The sequence below is a fragment of the Pecten maximus genome, chromosome 8, assembly GCF_902652985.1.
Source record: "Pecten maximus chromosome 8, xPecMax1.1, whole genome shotgun sequence".
In the NCBI taxonomy this organism is placed as follows: Eukaryota; Metazoa; Mollusca; class Bivalvia; order Pectinida; family Pectinidae; genus Pecten; species Pecten maximus.
In genome coordinates, this window is record NC_047022.1 from 8,872,887 (window position 1) to 8,894,153 (window position 21,267).

At 35.6% G+C, this 21,267-nt stretch overlaps 2 protein-coding genes across 5 annotated transcripts; one reads left to right on the forward strand and one right to left on the reverse strand.

The window, feature by feature from the left end:
- Positions 1-1,491: 1,491 nt before the first annotated feature.
- Positions 1,492-21,097, reverse strand: LOC117332424 (protein SMG9-like). The gene is made up of 13 exons (XM_033891316.1): positions 20,961-21,097; positions 19,109-19,180; positions 18,437-18,668; positions 17,796-17,890; positions 16,642-16,754; positions 15,376-15,487; positions 14,329-14,424; positions 13,810-13,895; positions 12,678-12,775; positions 4,987-5,094; positions 4,218-4,334; positions 2,842-2,974; positions 1,492-2,431 (listed from the first exon to the last, which is right to left on the reverse strand). Exons 1-13 carry the CDS (start codon positions 21,048-21,050, stop codon positions 2,353-2,355), a joined length of 1,431 nt encoding a protein of 476 aa, XP_033747207.1. The 5' UTR covers positions 21,051-21,097; the 3' UTR covers positions 1,492-2,352.
- On the forward strand, positions 6,891-11,907 carry LOC117332425 (ELAV-like protein 2). 4 transcript variants are annotated; one of them, XM_033891320.1, is made up of 2 exons: positions 6,891-6,953; positions 7,593-11,907. In XM_033891320.1, the coding sequence occupies exon 2, from the start codon at positions 7,604-7,606 to the stop codon at positions 8,519-8,521; it is 918 nt and encodes a 305-aa protein (XP_033747211.1). In that variant the 5' UTR covers positions 6,891-6,953; positions 7,593-7,603; the 3' UTR covers positions 8,522-11,907. The 4 variants fall into 4 exon arrangements, with proteins under 4 accessions (XP_033747211.1, XP_033747209.1, XP_033747212.1 ...); XM_033891318.1 differs by having other exon boundaries at positions 6,895-6,953; positions 7,511-11,907; XM_033891321.1 differs by having other exon boundaries at positions 6,909-7,014.
- Positions 21,098-21,267: the final 170 nt, after the last annotated feature.

Genomic DNA, 21,267 nt, shown 5'->3' on the forward strand with positions numbered 1-21,267 from the left:
TCTGGCCGCTACATTTTCTCCTCTCCTGTTACAAAAGTAGCGCCCAACTAAAATACCCACAGTGGTGGTATAAAGGTCTCGTGTGTCTTCGAGGGCGAAGACTTGGGGGGGGGGGGGGGAGGTGTGTAGCGGGACTGGACTGGGTCGATCATCGGTGCCAAGGTAGCTCAATTGGGAGAGCATCCGGCTAGGGTTCGGAGGTCCCGGGTTCGAACCCTGGTCTAGTCACTACATTTTCTTCTCTCCTGTTACACTTACACAATATACTTCATGTAAATTAAATTACCTCCCTGGTGTGTAGCGGGACTGGACTGGGTCGATCATCGGTGCCAAGGTAGCTCAATTGGGAGAGCATCCGGCTAGGGTTCGGAGGTCCCGGGTTCGAACCCTGGTCTAGTCACTACATTTTCTTCTCTCCTGTTACACTTACACAATATACTTCATGTAAATTAAATTACCTCCCTGTCAAATGTATGATTCCATAAACAATAAGCCTGTGATTTATGCAAGTTATCTCCCTTTAGAATATATGATTTGCTTGCACAATATACTATATTAAACCTCCCTTTTAAATATGTGATTTCCTAAACAATGTACCTATATTTGTGTAAGTTTCCCCATTGAGAATGTAGACCTCCGAACACCATACACTGTGATTTGTGTAAGTTATCTCCCTTTAGGAAGTATGATGCCTGTGATTTCTGTCCTATAAAATATGTATCGTGTCTTGTCAAAAGTTTTCCAATATTCTGAGTAAGGTCTGTAATCACTTGGTGGAAATGCTCAAAATGTTCATATCATTGTTTTCCCATCCTATAGAGGTTACTATCATGTGGTAAAATTGAAGAATCTGTCACAGCCATCTTCTGGATGAAACAAGAAAGTTTTCAACCTTTAGTTTTAAACCAAAAGAATCTTAAATTTGACGTTCTGTTAGATTAACTGGTTTTGAATTTGGTTGTTGCTCAGCTGTGATCATCAAAAGAAATGCACCAGTTTTGTTTTTGTCCCAACACCAAACAAATATCTCGCTATGTGCCTTTGATTCTGTCGTGAAATATATATATTCCAGTGATGCAAGAGCGAAAGTGAATTCATCCCCTGGAACTATCCAGCATGCTCTCAAGTAGACCTACCAGAAGATAATGACTAATCCATCAGGTTACTCTCCTTAAACAAGTCATCTTTAACATGATATGAATCTCCTCGCTATTCAACACTGACAATGAATACGCAACAAAAGATGGTAAAAATTGTTGCATAACAACGCCACTAATGGAAAGACTGCTAAATATTTTAACAAGTGAGGTAACAAAACTATCTGATAATTATATTAAATAACAGTGCCCAAAATTAAAGAGGGGCTTAATTTGGATCAAAGAGTCCAGATTTTTGTGATATTGACCTGAAGCGACATCAGATTATTTAAGTTTATTTGTGTGATATCGACCTTGGGTGATTTGAATACACAAAATAGTGAAAGTTATATAAAGATCTATTGAGCATTTATTTTCCATAATCAGTTTATCACATGTTGCTTCAGCAATAAAAATCAATCATTGTGATGATTTAATTGACAGATCATGACTGGGTTTAACTAATTTTGCCAGCTAGTTTTCACCTGTATAAAACAACCACAACCTATAGAGACCAGCTTTTACTAGTTCTCTTAGCACTCATAATAAACTTTACAAATATTACCAGTCACAACTGACAAAACAACATAAATATGGAATTTCCAAATATTACATTAAATCATTGCCGTAATGTTTGTAACATTTGTCCGATGTTTATCTGGTGTTAAATGTAGCCTGGCCAAGCTGTAAACATCTGATTTTGGACAGTACATGTATATGTTACTTAAGCTTAATATATTGGGTCCATTGCTTTAGGAAATGTGAAGCATCGTAGCAGCAGTCCATCCCAGAATCCCAGACTCCTGTCTAGGGTCAATTTGTATATTAGAGACCATACTTTTATATGTCAACATTGAAAGTCTTGCACCAGGAGACATGCCGGATGTTGGCCATCAGGTGGTCAGTCTGTTTGGGTGGTCAATCTATTTGGGTGGTCAGTCTGTTTGGGTGGTCAATCTATTTGGGTGGTCAGTCTGTTTGGGTGGTCAATCTATTTGGGTGGTCAGTCTGTTTGGTAGCCATCTTTTCAGTAGGCTTGTCTCACAGCACCGGTAATAGATTCACATTGATGGTCAAGCTTTTCATCAGTGGTCAAGTTTTCCATCTGTGGTCAAGCTTTTCATCGGTTGACGAAAAAAGATTTTTTTTCAGTGACAAAGCTTTTCTTCAGACAGTCAACCCTCCTAATGGACATCTGGATGCTGTTCCATCATCGTCAGTGAAGAAGGCGATTGTACTCTGCCATCAATTGAGATTTCTTAACAGCATCCCATGTTCTTGCAGCATAATGAAACCTGGTGGTAGAGAAAACAAATACTTTTTAGACATTCCTTAAATCAGCACAGCTTTTGCTGCATCTCTCAAAAAGAGTTAATTTTTTTACTATGATTGATTGAAAACATCAAGAAAAAACTGTTGTAAACTTTTATATGAAACTAACCATTCCTTGAGCAAGAACATAAAAAGAAATATATGCAATGTCTCTACATCAAAGATAAGGCTTTGGAATTATGGAATATTAACTAGAGATCAACCATTTTCCTTTGAAAATGATATATTTAAAGATGCTTAACGCTGAAATTGTATACACTGCAACTCACAAAATGGCACCCACATTATAGATATATCTACTAGCAATTGACACAAACAAATGACAAAATAAGTTTCCCCAATATAAGCTTTCACAATGATGAAGGTTACGCACCAATTTTTCTCGGAAAGTGTTGCATGGGTAAGCTGTTCTCGTGGGAGGGAGTAGATCTGCTGGCGAAGTCCGTTGATCAATGTAATAAAACTCGGATATCCTCTATACTCTGGCAGCAGGGTCAAGATGGCTTCTAGTGAATATAAACAAATATATCATAATTCTTGGTAATAAATGAATCTGATCATAGAACAAGACTGTTTTTGTTTCAAAGGCAGGACAATTTTCATGAAATGCACAATACTCAAAATATATTTCCCATGTTTTCCTCTTTTGACCTTTGACCTCATGATAAAGTTGTCTGTTTGTACAGAGACAAAAGTTGTATTCCTTGCTGAAAGAAAAACCCAAGAGATCTAAAATAGAGGGATCTTGGCACCCACCTTTGAGGGATGGTAATTGTTTTTTTGTTTGTAAGACTAAACTTCTCTATACTTTTCCTTCTTTTTCTCTACTTTTCCCTTCTTTCCTCACAATGTGTTCCGCTTATAATAATTTGAAATCTAAGAAAAACTTTCTGTGAAATTCTAAATTATAATGGTAATTTTGTTTAAAAAAAGTTGCTGTATGAACTATAAATATGTTGTTTTGCACATTACTACTTGAGAAAATCTAATATGACATGTATACCTTGTGATCATGTGGCCTTGACACTGGAGTGAAGTGATTTTTAATTAACACTATATAATAGTGTTACATTTGTAATTGAAAACCACTTCAAAAGACATCATCAATCATCACAATTTGTCAACTAATCAAGGTATGATTGTAGAACAGAAAGGGCAATACATCTACAATAACATTCATAAAAATGCAGAAAAAATGTGTTGGATATATCTTAGGGTATACATTGTGTATAGATATACTAATACCTTAAGTTTCAATTCAAATGAAATATGATGTAAATTTATCATAATTTTTCTTCATCAAAACACTTTACAACCCTAGCTCTGCTGTAAATCTCAACCATAATCAGCTATAAATCTTGAACCACAATCTGCTGTAAATTTCAACCACGATCTCATGTAAATCTTGAACCATGATCTGATATAAATCTCAACCACGATCTGCTGTAAATCTCAACCATGATCTGATGTAAATCTCAACCATGATCCGATGTAAATCTTGAACCATGATCTACTGTAAATCTCAACCATGATCTACTGTAAATCTCAACCATGACCTGCAGTAAATCTTAAACGTGATCTGCTGTAAATCTCAACACCGATCTGCTGTAAATCTTGAACCATGATCAATATCAGAAAACCATGATCCATTAGTCATATACATATACAGTAGCTGGGGTTAGAATGACTAATCATCTATTTAATTGATTAATCTGAATACCACTAATTATCAGAAGGACAATAACTTACCATGGTCGGATTTACCGTCTGAATCAATACGAGGTAAAGGGTAAAGGTTGACATCTGTTTTAACTGATCTTCGGTTCAAACCAGGCAACATTTTCCCATCAGCCATTGTAACTGAACCTAAAGAGTGAAACATAGGATGGTAAAAGAATCACTTAAGGGCATATGCTACATAGCTAAAAATGTATTATTCTCTTTTACAAGGGTTCCACATAAAGAACCAGGATAGTAAATTTAAATTACATTAACTTTTTTATTCAATTATATATATACATGTAAAATAACAAGTAATCTTTGGTTTAAACTCAAATATCAATCAATGACGTAGCTTTATTCCCTGACGTAGCTTTATTCCCCAGTTTGATGGTCTTTTACCTAATCTGGTCATATACATGTATTTTAATTCCTGGATGTAGGTTTAATATGGTTCTAAAGAAGAAGACATCTAGAAAGGTTAATTGATGGAAAATTGACAGACTGTCGCTGTACATCAATTGCATGATAGTTCCTGGTACATATATCTCTGAACTGATAATTTTGCTACAAATTATAAACCTAAATTATTTTTATAATTTTCAAAGTATATGTACTTTTTACATTCACAGATTTTATCAACTTCAAGATTTTATTAGAAAATTAATTTATAAATTTGAAACCAATTTAACAATTAACAAAGATGAAAACTTAGAAGTCTAGAAACTGCCCAATCGATAAATAAAGAAAACTTTATCATTGAAATTTGGATGCACAATTCATGAATAGCATTGTTTACCTCTGTATTTCAGCTTGGATGTTTCGAAAACCTTTATTAGTGTCTGCTGCATCGAATTGAACGTTTCCACATTAAAGTGATCCCATGCAGCTTTGTTCGGTATAAACACTGAAAGGAGACAAAGGATTGTTTTAATTAACATTGAGGCATTACATGGATGTATATGAGGAAAATGATTTTTTAATTTGTACACACAAAACAATAACATATACATACAGGATTGGAAAACAAGCTTAAAGCTTATACTAATTCCTTTCTTATTTTTTGACAACAAAAGACAGAAAAAATGTGACAATATATATTTATACTGTAATTCCTATCATCTACCCCAGTTGCCTTAAAGATTCTTTTGTAATAGGAGTGGAAAAATGCACAGCCAGACGCGGGACCTCCGAAGACTAGCTGGAAGCTCTATCGATTGAGCTACCTTGTCGCCTATAATCGACCCGGTCCAGTTCCGCTACACTTTAAAATTTCATATTTTTTTTTAAGATGAGATGTGACCCAAGGACTATCACAGTATTATTAATTTATATTTACTATGTTATGTATCACACACTTCTTTGATACTGATTAAGACACCCACACACTCTTCTCTCTTTCCCCTTGACCAAGGGGCACTCCAAACTGACATACTGACAAACATGATATATAAGTAAAAGGAGAGGAAAATGGATGGACCGGGGTTAGAACCCGGGACCTCTGAACACAAGCTACATTCTTCCCTCCCTTTTTAGGCACCAAATGTAGTAGGACTGAAAAAATGCACGGCCAGACTGGGGTTCGAACCTGGGACGTCCGAACACTAGCCGGATGCTCTACCAATTGAGCTACCTGGTCATCAATGATCAAACCAGTCCAGTTCCGCTACATTCCTCCCTCCTTAAAGAAAGTCTTCGACCCCGAAGACACACATGGGACCCTATCCCACCTCCATGGGTATTTAGTCGGGCGTCATATGTAATAGGAGAGGAAAACAGCACGGCCAGACCGGGGTTCGAACCAGGGACCTCTGAACACTAGCCAGATGCTCTATCAATTGAGCTACCTGGTCCCCGACGATCAACCAAGTCCAGTTCCCTGCATAATTAAAGGACTAAAGTAACTTTTCAAATTAAAATTTAGGTGCAATAACATATGCAATTATTTTCATATGTAGATAGTCATGCATCCTTTTTTTTTTTACTTTAGAATGACTCAATTTTCAGACTGCATGAAAAGTTTATGTGTCATACAGTGTAACTGTGTGGCCCCTGTTAAGGTTTGTTTGCTGGGTTTATCATCCCATGTTGTAGTCGGTATCTACCTCACTGAACAACATACTTTAGTATTCATATAAAGGAACATAGTGTTGCAGGAAAATTGGTTTGTTGTTATTCCCCCACCCCCTCAAACATGTGAACAATGGCAAGTTGCTTGAATGCTATAGATATTGCTTTTTCAACATACAAAATTTCATTTAAATCTATCCACGAATTGACTTTTAAAATTTGTAATTCATAAAAAAAAAAAAAAAAAAAGAGAAGGAAAAAAAAGGTGAAATTATATAGCACATTATAAAATTGTGAATTAAATTATTTTACACTACTGTTAATAAAATTACACACACATAATTAATGTGTGCATATATATTAGATGAAGACTAGAGGCTATGATACATGTACTATAATTTTATTATTCAATACCATATATTTACTTTTTTGATAATTTCAATTTATAATTGATTCAAATGTTCAAAATATAGTGCAATTATTTAAAATTATAACTTTTATCGTATTCAAAACTTGTACCGAGAAACGATGTAATATTTAACATAACTATAACATAACTACCTATTTTATACTAGTTACTGCATATTAGTTTGTGGTGCGTTTCCTTAAAATCGAGAGTTGCTTCCCTTTGCCTAATTATAATCTGACGTCATTGAATCCAGCCGCCATATTTCCTACGCTGGTCCGTTACTCGAGGTAAAAATCACCACGTGTCTTGTCACTTTTTCAACAAGAAAGAACATTGTATGGTTTCTAGGTAATTTATCATGCTGTTAAATGTTGTTCCAACTCCATTAATGGTCGGTTTCGGCGTGTGTCAGTAGTTCCGTTGTGTAGAATCTTGTGTTGCCGGTTCGTAGAGAATAACTAGGCTACCTAATGTCCACAGTAAATTATGTGGAATAAGTTCCTTATCAGACCCTTACCTGACCAGGCGCATCGCGTTATATTTTTAACAAATATTTTGAACTTGTAGAATTCATGTCTGATAGGTACCATATATTCATAGGACTTTCTGAAGGGTGGAGAGGGGGGTGTATTGGTTGGGTCTGAACTGCAGGGAATGCTAAAGATCTTTGTCTGACCAATAAGAAACCATAATGAGGTTAATGTGTGAAAATAGTTGTCAAAATTTGAGAAACAAAGTAACATACACGTGTTTGAGCAAGGGACCTCCATAGTAAATTGTGTTGTAGAATTATGATGATTTTTTTCTGTTGTAATTCATATGTTGTCTTTTTCATTTTCCTCAGCCTGAGCGAAAGGATTGGTTTTAATTTTTTTTACATATTTTTTTTCCTCCTCGCTGCTCGCTATGATGAACTTGATGTCCAGTTACGACCAACATGTCGGAAAACCAGACCAATCTGATTATCAACTACCTGCCCCAGACCCTGACTGATGCAGAATTCCACTCTATGTTTGCCTCCATTGGCAATATTAAAACATGCAAGATCGTCCGTGACAAGGCCTCTAACTACAGCTATGGTTTCGGCTTTGTCGATTATCAGACACCAGAGGATGCTCAGCGTGCTATACAGTCCCTGAATGGCCTTCAACTCCAAAATAAATACATCAAGGTGGCCTTGGCTCGGCCTGGGGGTGACAGCATCAAGGGAGCTAACTTGTATGTCAGGAACATTCCACGTGATTTCTCCGCTGGGGATCTGGAGAGTGTGTTTAAATGTTACGGTGAGATTATCCAATGTCGTGTTCTAACTGACCAAGATACTGGCAATTCTAAAGGTGTAGGCTTCATACTGTTCAGTCAAAAGTCTTCAGCAGATAATGCGTTGGCAGAAAAAAATGGAGTGCCCATTCGGGAGGGGGATTTACCTTTGATGATCAAATATGCAGAGGACAATGCACAGAAAGTTCGGCCACCAATTCAACCCATGTATCCAGCTGGCCCAAGGGGTTTCCCTGGTGGTCCAATGCGCAACATGCAAAATCGCTCGCGTTATAATCCAATGACTGGTGGGGGCTATGGAAGCCCAGGCAATGGCATGGATCCCCATGAGGGATATGTTCTGTTTGCGTATAACATTGGGCCAGAGACCAATGAAAAGAATCTATGGGCTCTCTTCTCTCGTTATGGTGTCGTACAAAAAGTGAATGTTATTTACGACCACCAGAAGGGCCTGACAAAGAACTATGGTTTTGTCACCATGGCAAATTACAATGCAGCTCAAATGGCCGTCAATTGTTTAAATGGTTACAAGTATTATAAGGGGAAGCCACTCTCGGTGTCTTTCAAAAATTAAATCTGAACACTTTTTCTCGAACTTTTCAATTTTTTGGGGTTTTTTTTCGTTTTAATAAGATCTACAATATTCCATCACATAATTCATGATCCACATGCAGTCCAGCAATTCATGTCTCTCATCAGAGTGCTTTTTGTTTTGGACCTCCATGGATTTTTTACTCTCTCTTTTATAATTCATTATTCATATAAACTAAAGTATATAACTTGACCTAAATGTCATAAAATGTGGGGTAATTGAAATTGCATTTGTTTGATTGCCAGTTAAATGAATCATTGCATTTAGATATGGATATCAATTTAGGTGTTATTTGAGTAATGTAAAAAGACATTGTCAGGTCGGTGTATAAAGCGACATTACGTTTTTCACTATTCCTGGTGTACTGAGAATGTTCTGATCAGTTAAAATGGCATAAGACAATATAAAAAATATGTAATTCTTTGAAACATGTTCAATTGTTGGAAAATACTGATAATAGTATTAATACAAGGTGCTTCCTAGGTCTAGAAAGTCCCTTATAGGGCTTTTCCTGTAAAATAACTTGCTAACAGGAGGACTCCAGATTTGTCAAACTGGAACCACCTACAAAAAGACTGATCAAAATATATACCATATGATCATGAGCCACTTTTTCCAGCACCCATCATCAGGGCTCAAAGTGGATATTTTTACCAGGTGGCCTATTTGGCTCTCGAGTTATAAGTTCTAGGCACCAATTGGAAAAAGTAGCCGTCTAGCCTATAGCTAGTTGTCTTGAATTTATGAAATAAAATCTTTTAATTCTTTAGATCAGTATAACATCTCTTTAACTTTTTCTATTGTGAACATCATTTAAGCATCGACTGCAGCCTTTGAAAGATTTTTTTAGTGGCCAAGCAGGCGCCTTATAGGTCAATAACTGGTCACCACTTGATGTAAATAGGCGCCACTTTGAGCCCTGAATTCATGCATATGATTATTTCTGGCGTCCTCCCATTGGATATGTATTTCATTGGAATAATTCTTATTTACAGTTCATCTGTTTCAATTCAATTGGATAGTTTTGCTTTGCAAGGCATGAAACAAATTTTCAATGTAGAAATGAACATTGATAAGAATATTCCGTCGTTTTGTAATGCAGAGTTATGTGCTCTTGTGAGCAGGTATTGCTTGTTATGTTGCTAGTTTGTGTGAGAAAGTTATAAACGATTTTACTCTCACAAACAAGTGATGTAACAAATACCTGCGCAAAAGAGCAGATCTCGCTGCATTATGAAAAGACAGAATATTATGATGCAAAGATGTTGACAAATATTGCCAAAATCATTAAATGTAGTTCGTGGAATCAATGGAAAACTAAACTTGACAGCCATATTACTGTTTGGAAAACTAAGTTCTGGAAACAATTTGTCTATTAGTCCCTTCTGCCCCTTGTCTTCAATAAGTGCAGACTTTAATTCACAATTTCCTACCTTTGATAATTTTGGCCTACAAATTTTGTAAGTAATATTTAGTTAATCATCTGCTACAATCTACATGCATTATTGAGAATAACGAGATGTGTTGCCCATCCAGGGAGCTCTGTTCTACAAATATATACCAGTATTATTGTCTAGTTATCAGAATGTGGGATGACGAGTTGAGGTAACAATTATTATCTTGTTAAATTATAACCTTTGCATTAAACAAATGCACCCTGCAAGTTACAAGAGTTTGAATATATGTGAAACCTTTACTGAAAATGTTCATGATAACAAACAAGTTTCATGTGTACTTTTCTGACATTTCAATTTTCAACCCATCAAAATCGATCGTATTTGACTGGTATTGCTAAAATAATCGGTGGAGTGGGGCAAAAGGTAAAATGAGTTAATTATAAGATGTTGGATAAATATACTCTAATATGAGCTACATCTAATCATTAAATAGTAAATATTTATATGTTGTACAAAGTACATCAAATGTAATTTTGTGTTGTCTTAATCAATTATCAAAGTCATATCCTCATCACCATCAAAGTCATATCCTCATCACCATGTTTTTAAAACAAATATTACCTGTTGGAAATTAACTGAACTTTAAAAATATTTTGCTTTGTTGCATTTTCACTTCCTTTTCCTTAAAATTTATCTTGTAATGGAAATGATAGGTGTATGTTTTATTGATCAAATTATACCTAACCCTTAAGTTATAATACACTTGAGCCAATTTTACAAAAAAAATGAAGTAAAACCGAATTCAGCATTTTCGGTTCATTTCATTTAGTTTTATGTGATCGGTTGAAATGCAGTTCAGTAGAAAACTTTTTTTATGAAAAAGGGCATTATTGCAGTTTTATAGTATGAACTACTTGAACTTCAATACTGATTTATATGCATACCATTTTTTTTTTAATTTTTTTTTTTTTTTTTTGTATAGACTTAGAAAAAATCCAATATTTTTGGTATAGTCTTAGATGTATAGTTTTTGTGTGTGAAGAGGCTTACAATTCCTAAATGTATACAATCATGTACTGAATAATAAATTTAAATAAACTGGAAAATCCAGACCATCCCCTGAATAAACAGAAATGCAAGACTTTTACTATTATGTCATTTTTGAATTAAGGTTTTCATACAGGTACTGTTCTGGCTCATATTAACGTTTATATACATGGTTATTCAATGCAAACTTTCATCGTCACATTTATTTAGCAGTTCCTTGCATGCTACAGAAACCATACAGTTATACCATGGCCAGACCTGGTTGGCTATGACTACTAGTACATGTTGTACTTAAATTTCTGTTTACAAGTATTCCTTTCATGTGATGATCTGATGCCAGAATTGTTTTGTGTGGGCTAATTATGAAATAAAGACAGGAAACTTTCCTCAAACTTTTACCAAATGGTATATATGTATGAGGATCCTTTTGAATTTCTGTATAACATGTTTCAATTTTCATTTTCAAGTACACTGTATTTTCAATAAATAACTTGAATGATTGGATCTGAAACAAAACAGTTTCTGATGAAAGCAATAAAAACAAATTTTTTGTGTAATTGTCTTCATACATGTGCTACATATAATCAACTTTTCAAACAAAATTCAAATTGTTTATCCTAAATATCGTAAACCATCCATGGTCTTAATCATTTGAGTAAACACCCCAGCAGTTTCTTTGTAAACATTTATTCAAAATAATGTAAGGTATGCTATGTGTGAGAATCCAGCCAGTTCTTTAACACTGTATTAAATATGTGTATAATGTTAAGATTATAATTGCATATATATGGACTGGCAAGAGGTATGCAGGTCGCATCCTACCAGCTCCAGTCTGCGAAACTGGTTCAAAATACTGTTTGTTGTTGAATTTGTATTTCTTGTAGAAGTTGAAGAATGTTAATAAAAACGATACAGAAAATTGAATTTGATGTTTTTTCTTGCTCTTTTAGGAAATGCAAGTCTTGCCTTCAAGATGTATGCTAACTTTAAAAATAGGACTTGTACTAGTACCCTTATGAAAAAGAATTTGTATAATTAGTACCCCAAGGGGACCTTTGTACAAACTCTAATAATATCATTTCTGCAGAGTTGAAATGGCAATAAAAAAACTTGCCATCTTTAGCCTTATATTTTCTACAACCATAGTGATATAAATGTTTTTCATTGCTGTGGTAAAAAGCTATGACAACAGATTTATATACATCTGTCATCAGTTCGTCTGTTTGCTTTGTTTTTTACCCTGTTAACAGCTAGGGTCATTTTGAGGTGGGGTCTCCTTGCAGTAGTTGGTGACTACGTATACCTCACCAATCAAAATACATGACCTGTCGCAGGCCATCCTGATAAATAATGGCTAAGTGTCTTGCCCAAGGAGACAACCATGACAGCACAGACGGGCCTATTTCTAGACTTCCTGAGAAACTGCCACGGGAATGGAGAATCGTACAACACTCCTTGGATCTTCACCTGAGGTTATGTGGTAAGCACTCTAACCGACTGATTTATGGCAGCCCTGCATCAACTCGAGACTGAAAGATGACTGCATATCAAACTCTAGGCATTAACATTCTTTCTCTATAATTTCCAAATTAGTCTTTTACTAAAGAGACTCGGGGGGGGGGGGGGGGGGGGGATTTTAATGAAGTAATATTTAATGATAAATATGAATTGTCCACTGTCCTCGAAGTTCATACCTAGGTTGGGAAAGTAATCGGATGTATCGTCACCACTAGGGTTGTCATGGTTACTGGATGGTGATGATGGTTTCAGCATCTCTGCAGTCAACAAAAATCTGTTAAGAAAATGTTTTTGTTTACTATTGGTATGGCATACTGACTTATATTTATAGTTCACACAGATCAAAAACATTTCAAGCAAAATAACCAATTTTAAAAGACTACTTGCTATAGATGAAGAGTAAAATCATTAAATCATGGTTGATAATTGTTTTGCCAGTATCTTTTTCACGAAGCAGATCTGTTCTGTGTGCACTGAAAGAGCCATAGAGGAAGAATTTACCGTGAATTTACAAATGATTGATAAATCATTAACAAGCATTTTCCAGTTAAATCCATTAGCTATGATTCTTTGGATTTACAATAACAATTTTTCAGTTAATTCAAAGACTTTACATTCAACAGCTATGGTAATTAAAGGATGATACTAAGTCAGTCAAAGGGAGACAACTGAATTACCTCCCCTACCTGACATTATCTCCATGCACAATGCGAGCAATGAATAAATTAAATGTTATGTGATGTAATAAAAGAATTGTGTTTAAAAGGTAAAAACGATATAAATCTTAATTGTCTTTGGACTCTACTTTACCTAAATTGGCCATCGAAAACACACCTTATTTAAACAAGAGGCCCATGGGCCTTAACGGTCACCTGAGATTTGAAATATTTCAGTTAGTTTGATTGACCCTTTTTGGCCCTACCCATCAGCCCCTAGGGGTCAGTCAGGGCCAACATGTGTATACCATTAAGCTGTCATCCAATGCTGATAATGTTAACAAAGTTAGAATGAATTCCAATAGAAAACAAATCATAGTCAAAAATGTGATTTCCCTATATAAACTATAGTAATAGTTACCCCCTCCCCTGGGGCAAACTTGAGACCCCAGGGTCATGAAATTCATAAATTTGGTAAAGCACCTTAAGACCCTTCCAACTATAAAGAGTATTTGATTCCACCTTATTTGGGTATTGTGGAGAAGATTTTTGAAATTTCAGTCAATTTGACCCTCGAGACTTTGTCTCAGGCTAACCTAAAAATTTGTATCATGCCACTGTCGGTAGAATAATCTTGTACTAGTGATGTTACCTGAGAAAGCTGGTGTCTGTGAACCAGTCCTCCACCACAAGTACGACGTGACACACGTTCATCAAGAAGGCTGCTTGCTGGAGGGACTACAGGAAAAACAATTAGGGAATTATGGTTAGATTAATAATTATAGACAAAATAATTAGCATCTGACTATATCACTTAATTGGGCTTGGATTCTACTCATTACTTTTGCAAATGAATTGAAAACTATGTTATATTCAATAAATAAAATCTGCCATTTTCTTTATTTTTCTGCTTTCTTATCTGTCCGCTCTTTATTTTTGTGTTTTGTCTACCTCCCTTACTGATTCCTTGACACCTGTCTTCATATCACCCTGGCTACTGTGATGACAGTTACAAAACCCCAACCCGATACAAATGGAAACACAAGATTGAACCTGCCCTAACAGCCACTTTTAGACCAGAAAATGGAATGAGGAAAAAGAACACAATTTCCTTTGGTAGTGAAATTTTACAAGATCTAATTTGACCCTTAATTAATCATGAATGACTTACCTGAATTTCGATGCAATTTTCTGCTGTACTGTACTCCGAACCGATTTTCTTGTCATGGCGGATTAACCGATCCAAGACTGATGCACTCATCACAGGCTGTCAAAATATGGTTGTATACAAGGGTTTTTGACACAAACAATTGCTTATGAAGGGCTATCAAATCATGGTCACTTTACACAGGTTTTATTATCAGACTCCAAAAATCATGGTCACTTTATTTACACTGGTTTTCTTGACGGTCTAAAAAAGCCATGACCATTTACTAATTTAACAGGACACAGACTTGTAAAGAAGATGGCTCAACATTATACAGTTATCAAATGGGTATGAGGGCGATAGTAATTTTGTCAGCCCCGAAGCAACAACTGTTGCACGAGGGCTTTAGCCCGAGAGCAACCGTTGTTGATGAGGGACTGACAAAATTACTATTGCCCGAATTAACCCATTTGATAACTGTTTTATTATACCTTTACGTTTTTTTCTCTATATAGATTTTTGTGCTGGTATGAGAATCTGCTATATAGTCCTCCATTAACTTGACAGACATTTGTATGACCCTTTTAGTGTTTTGGCTATCTCTGTCCGTTAATAATGACTCGATTTCTACGTCTGTGGCGTTTTGAAAACGCGTGTGTTGACAGTTTCGTGAGAGAAAACAAAATGTTAGGCTACCGTCTGCAACAACAAACAATCTGTGTCAATTAAGCGCTTGCATGTGGTTGTGTCTTTCAAACGTTCTGACGACGTTACAGCAGGGGTGTGACAGTTCGCCGTTTGACAGTTTGCCATGTGACAGTTTTTTCGAACTGTCACACGGTGCGATAGTCCGGGAAACACATGCGCAATACTCTCGAGGCTGATAGTTAAATTATCACATTACTTTTATATAGAGAAAAAAACGTAAAGGTATAATAATTTGTTTTGTTTTTTTGCAAAATTCTTAAGCACCTCCAACTTCCAATGAAAGAATTAAATCTGGGGACCTCTACAAATATCCAGTGAATACTAGCAGAAAGAAAGAAAGAAAAAAAAGAAAGAACAACAAACCTGTGTATCAAGAAAGATGATTCGTTCCCCAGATACAAACATGTCCACACCACTGGTTTGGTGTTCACAAAGCTCAACAGTGTCCTGGGTCTGGGGTGAAAACAGGAACTGTCTACACAACCAAAAAAAAAAAAAAATAATTTATAATAATTTTCAGAAATTATGTACACTTTTATCTTGAATTCCTTTAAAGTCCAGGCAGTGTAATTTACAGTATTTCTAGCTGCATCAAAATCTAACATTTTATTAAATCGACATTTCTATATGTCGATTTAATAAAATTTTCAATCTAACTTGAAAGTCGCAATATTCTAGTTGAAACCGGTTGTGTGCAGTAGTATCAGGACACTGGCCAACCCGTGACTAATTACATGTATCAGTAGGAAAGCTGGCCTTCAAATGATTGATTGAATTTAGATTACATAATTAGCTAACTGCATATTTAACTGAATGTGTCCCCAGTTGTTGTCATATTAATTAATATTAATGAAAATTTAGCTTAGAAATACACAATTTACCAAGAACTTGTATATGAACGAAAGGCTGAGATTCCATATACAATGTAAACAATATGCTATAAAATTTATTTGATTCAACACAGAACAAAATTTACAATCCAATGAATCTGAGCAGTTGATTTGAATAGACTTTTGAACACTTGTATAGCATATATTCAAACTTTGATACTAAATTTAACAAAAGAGGAAAGGGATTGATTGAGGATAAATACTGTACTTAACTTGACACTAGGAAAGGGGCTTATTTGAATATAAATTAATAAACTTTCACACTAGGAGAGGGGCTTATTTGATGATTAATATGTTAATAAACTTTTACTCAAGGGGAGTTTATAGCTAATTGGGGATAAATATCATATGACTGAGAGGGAGCTTATTTGAGGATAAATACTGAACTTAAACGTTGTACTAGGAGAGGTGGCTTATTTGGGGATAAATATGGTTCTTAACTTTTACACTAAGAGAGGGAGCTGATTTGAAGATAAATATGGTTAGGAGGGAGCTAATTTTAGGATAAATACTGTACCTAAATTTTACACTAGGGGAGGGGTTTTATATAGGGAGAAATACGGAACTCAACTCTTACACTATGGAAGGTACCTAATTTCAGAATAAAAATATGGTTTCAAACTTCTGCACTTGGGGAGGGGCTGACTTGAGAATGAGTATGGTACTAAACTTCAACACAAGGAGATTGGGGTTTATTTTAAGGATAAATATGGTGACTGTATTTTGTGACACACAGTACCTGTGGTTGTCGTCAGGTGAGTTACCCGCTAGCAGAGACATTACGGTAGACTTCCCACTGCCCTGAGGTCCAATTACCCCAACTACAAGGAAATCGGTTTGGTCCACCAGCATCTACAACACACAAACACCACTATAGAGGAACCTCGTCAATCTGATGCATTCAGACCCCAGATTCATCAATATTACTTAAATCACATAAAATTCACCATGTAGGAAAGCAAAGCTTTATTAAAAGGAGACTTCCTAATATTTGTTATGATTTCCCATTGTAAATCTTCAGTTCATTAAGAAAACTGCATTAATTTATAGCGTGGCCTCAATTTTGACCAAAGATTATTCAAACTGGAACTACTAGTATGAATTATGAGTTTGTGAGTAGGTGTTTGAGGTTTCAGGACAATTGGCAGTGGCATAGCCACCATGTATGCTTGCATGCCAAAGCATCCGCATTTTTTTACGAAAAAAATGAGGAAAAAAAAGCAGAAAGGGAGAGAAATATAAAGCATCTATATAATTTTTGCCTAGCTACACCACTGATTGGGTCCCATGGGTCTTAACAGTCATCTGAATATAAAGTCCCTAAGTACTGGTTCAGTAACACTGAGAATAATTGGGATTCCATTTTTAATTTTGACAAGTTTGAAAAATTACAACACTTGATCAGGACCATATCAGGATAATTCCTTGCAAGTTTTGATAAAATCCAACAGGTAAAACCGGAAAAGATTTTAAAACAGAATTTTCAAAATGGCAGCTTTCTTGGATTACCAATTGACCTGGAAAATGAAAACACTTGGCCAGGGTCATCTCAGGATCATTCCAGATCAGTTTGAGCAGGATCACACTGGTAGAAGCAGAAATTTGAAACACGAACATTTTACAGAAGGTACATGACGACGGACAAAGCACGATGGCTACAGATCCTCCTGACCCTTTGGGTCAGTTGATCTAATGATAAGTTGGTAGAGAGGAAATTATTTGGTAAGGCACATACATATATAGGTATGTACTTTCCTATATACATGCCTGATATCTCCTACCTGATGTGTGGTGAGTGGATATTATAATCAAAATCAATTTTAAAGAAATTTCTAAACTTTAAATGTTATGCTTCACTGATCTTCACCTTGTGTAATTTTTTCTTATTCTCACCTCCATTGCTGATTCTTGCCACATCTGTGATTCATCCACTAACTTGGTACATCTTGTCATCTCTGGGGGCGGGGCCAGGCGGTTTTGGCTTGAATCTGTCAAGGGGAGACAACTATCACATAAAATATTTGCGTTGGTACACACTAAACATAAAAGTCCTTTAGAATGAGTGAACATAAGTTCCATCCTGTACATAATATTATTAATAGTAATAAATTCTTGTGAAAGAAAAAAATTAATTTCAGAAATCTTCAAAATGAATTTGACCAAATCCTAATTGCTGTTATCAAATTACGTACCACTGTATCTCAAATTTTGAAATTAGTTTAATGAACTTGTGTGTTGTAATTTTCAAATATAATCAATTTGTATCCGTGTATTTCATTTAAAATTTCAAAAATTGAGAAAAATAATTTAAAACAACTTAAAAACTATATAGATTTTCCATTAACTGTCAAGTTAATATCCGGAATAAGTCATCATTGTATGCCAGTGTATTGTTCTTGTTTGCATCACAGGAAGTTGTTTCAATGTTTAGTTTGAAATAATAACTTAAGGTAGCACTGTAGCATGTTTTCAACATTTTCTCCACTGAACTACACCCTCACAAAACTAATCCCCGACATTGTGGCTGAACATACTCTCTGATGAAAAGTGTTGGGTACGCTGTACTGTATGTGTCGGCTGAGGAGGTGGGGTTTCACCAGAGGTCAAAGATGCTGGAATACTGGTCAAGTTCCCAGAGGTAGCTGATGGGGCATCATCACGATTTCTCAACATCACCATCTTTTCCGGAGTTTTACTTCCGAGTGCTGAAGGTGTGGCTGGTCCTCCACCACCAGCAGACCCTCCAGCTGTGGTTGAAGAGCTACCCTATTATACAAAAAAAAAAAAAAAAATAATGAGCACTTAGCAATTAGAAATCATATTTCAAAAAAGTATTCATTTTTTCATTAGCTGTTACTTATCACAATTATATTATGGAGATTTTTTTCCTATAATATGTAAAGTAAATTATACCACTGTTATTTCTAAATATAGTTAATTATTTAAATAGTGACAGTCTGACTGACAAAAGTCAGCATAGAGCTACAACCATATCTATGAACAATTCGATGCAATATTTTGATATGAATCAAATGTTTTCGATTTTCAAAGTCTACCAGTATTTACGGAGTGTTAGGACAACAAACTGGGGTTTGAACGGCAAACCTGATATACTGCCAAACTTGTTATATCGCCAAAATCGCAGAGAGCAGAAGGTGGCGATATAGCGTGGTTTTGCTGTACAATGTAAATTTGAAGTTATATACCTGTTCCTGAGTAGCTGGTTTGGCCAATATTATGGGGCGTGGCTTCTCTGATGTTTCACTTCCATACTCCTCCTAGACATGTATCAAAATTCTGGTGTAATATTAGTACTTCATATATATTTTAAATCCCATTTGGGTACATGTACTTATATTTGATAATTTCACAATTTTTTCCACAAAATCAGAAATGTGTCACAAATCCATCACCTTAATGATGGGATCTAATACTTTGACAAATGATATGAATAATCATAAATGGAGAATTACATTATTTTATTCACAACTGCATAACATATATTGAAATGTTGAATTGGCAGGATGAGATGTAGATCCAGTCTTAATTTTGCCACTGTTTTATTGAATTTAAGTATCTCAAACAAAGGAATTCCTGAAACAATTGATGCTCGACAAACTTGATAAATCAGAACAACATTATCTTATACTACGGGTATAATGTTTTATTGATTGATCAGTATTAGGAGTAGTTGACTTTCTCAAAAGCCTTTTTTGAAGTCTAGATGTTAATGAGGTCTGTTTGGTATTCTTCACCATGAATTCAAGCAGTGTACATGTGCCTCCACTGGGGATTGAACCAATGAACCTTCAACCCTAGGCTTGCCAGTCAACTCTGATTGAGTTAAAGGGAAATTCTCACTAGTACAGCTAAAAGGCCACTGCATCACTTTCTACACTCTATAGATATATATTCCTGTCACTAACCCCCCCCCCCCCCCCCCCCCCCCCCCCTTTTCAAACTGTGTTCAGCCCAAGCACACATCAACTTAAGTTCTAACTCTACTAAATCTCCTATAACTTACAGATGCAGCGGTCAACAGCATCAAAAAGTGTCTCCCCCCAGAATCAACCCCATGACTGTAGGCTTATCATTGGCCCTATCAGAGCTAAAGGAAATTTCCCTTAGTAGCATGAAGTAAGAAGCTTAAAGTGAATTTATCACCGTTTACACTATATACCAGTCACACCATGTTGGAAAGGATACAGAATGCTATATGTATAAGCATGTGACATGATTTTGGAGACCACAATATGTTTCATGATTTTCATTAATCTGCTACACATACACATGTAAATACTTATAGTAGCAATATATCCCTTAACTATATAGAGAAAAAAAATCTTAAGCTCCATTGGTTGAGTGTAAGAATAGTAATCCGAAGGTTGATTCTGGATTTGATCTCTATACTGGAGAAGTTGAAATAACTGGAATTTACAATAATGATCTCTGTAAACATTGGCGCCTTTGTAGACACTCAGGAATTACATGTAGCATTACCTAACATTAATTTATTTGTGAAAGCATCGCTGTGAAGCCTAAGGACGAATTCTTCTCTGGAGGGGAGTATGTAACCTTGGTTAATACTAGCCACAATATATACTGCTCGGCCAGGGAGAGATAAACTTCTCTTTAGATATGCTGCTACATCAGTAGTGTTTCATGCAAAACTAGTAATCCAGACGTACTGCGGTCAATCACCTATTCGATCCCAATGGAAGGCATTGCAATACATTGAATAAATTATGCTCACTATTACACTAGTAAATGTACTGTAGGGTAAATAAATTGGCCTGTGAATTAGAGCCATTTTTGGCAGTAGGTGAAAGTAAAATCATTAATCTGTCATTGTATGAAACGGTCATAACGACAAAAGCGCAAATGTACATGAAGGGGGTCCAATGTTATTTGTCTATGTTTAATATTGTGTTGATCTACTGTAGCGGTAAAAAAGACTTGGAATCGAACTCGGGTCCTCAAGAAACTGGTGTCTATATAAGTTTACAAATATTTATTAATACCGGTCGTTCAGATAAATATTCACAATTAAAAACAAACCTTGCGCTGCCTCTCAGGTCCACCCCCTCTTCCTCCCCTCCGTGGCCTTCTCCTCATCCCCCGGCCATCTCTGTCGCTCTGCGAAGACATTTTCACTGTCTGCCAGCGAGTGTTGTCGTTTTATGAAGGTGTGTTTTTTTTACCTCCAAATTGAAGAGCGCCAACTTTTGAACATTTCGAATTGATATTTATTTCTGGTAGAGTAAAGTGCCTTTATGTGATTATATTTTGATATTATCTAATTTTATATATATGTTTATATTGTCAATTAAATAAAATGTGCTTATGTATGAAAATGACACATAAG

Coding starts and splice junctions, on each gene's coding strand:
- LOC117332425 (XM_033891320.1), top strand. CDS start 7,604: ATGTCGGAAAACCAGACCAATCTGATTATCAACTACCTGCCCCAGACC.
- LOC117332424 (XM_033891316.1), bottom strand. CDS start 21,050: ATGTCTTCGCAGAGCGACAGAGATGGCCGGGGGATGAGGAGAAGGCCA. Junction 17,891..18,436: donor CCAACACTTTTCATCAGAGA/GTATGTTCAGCC, acceptor TCCCCTTGACAG/ATTCAAGCCAAAACCGCCTG. Junction 2,975..4,217: donor AGACGGTAAATCCGACCATG/GTAAGTTATTGT, acceptor TATATTCACTAG/AAGCCATCTTGACCCTGCTG.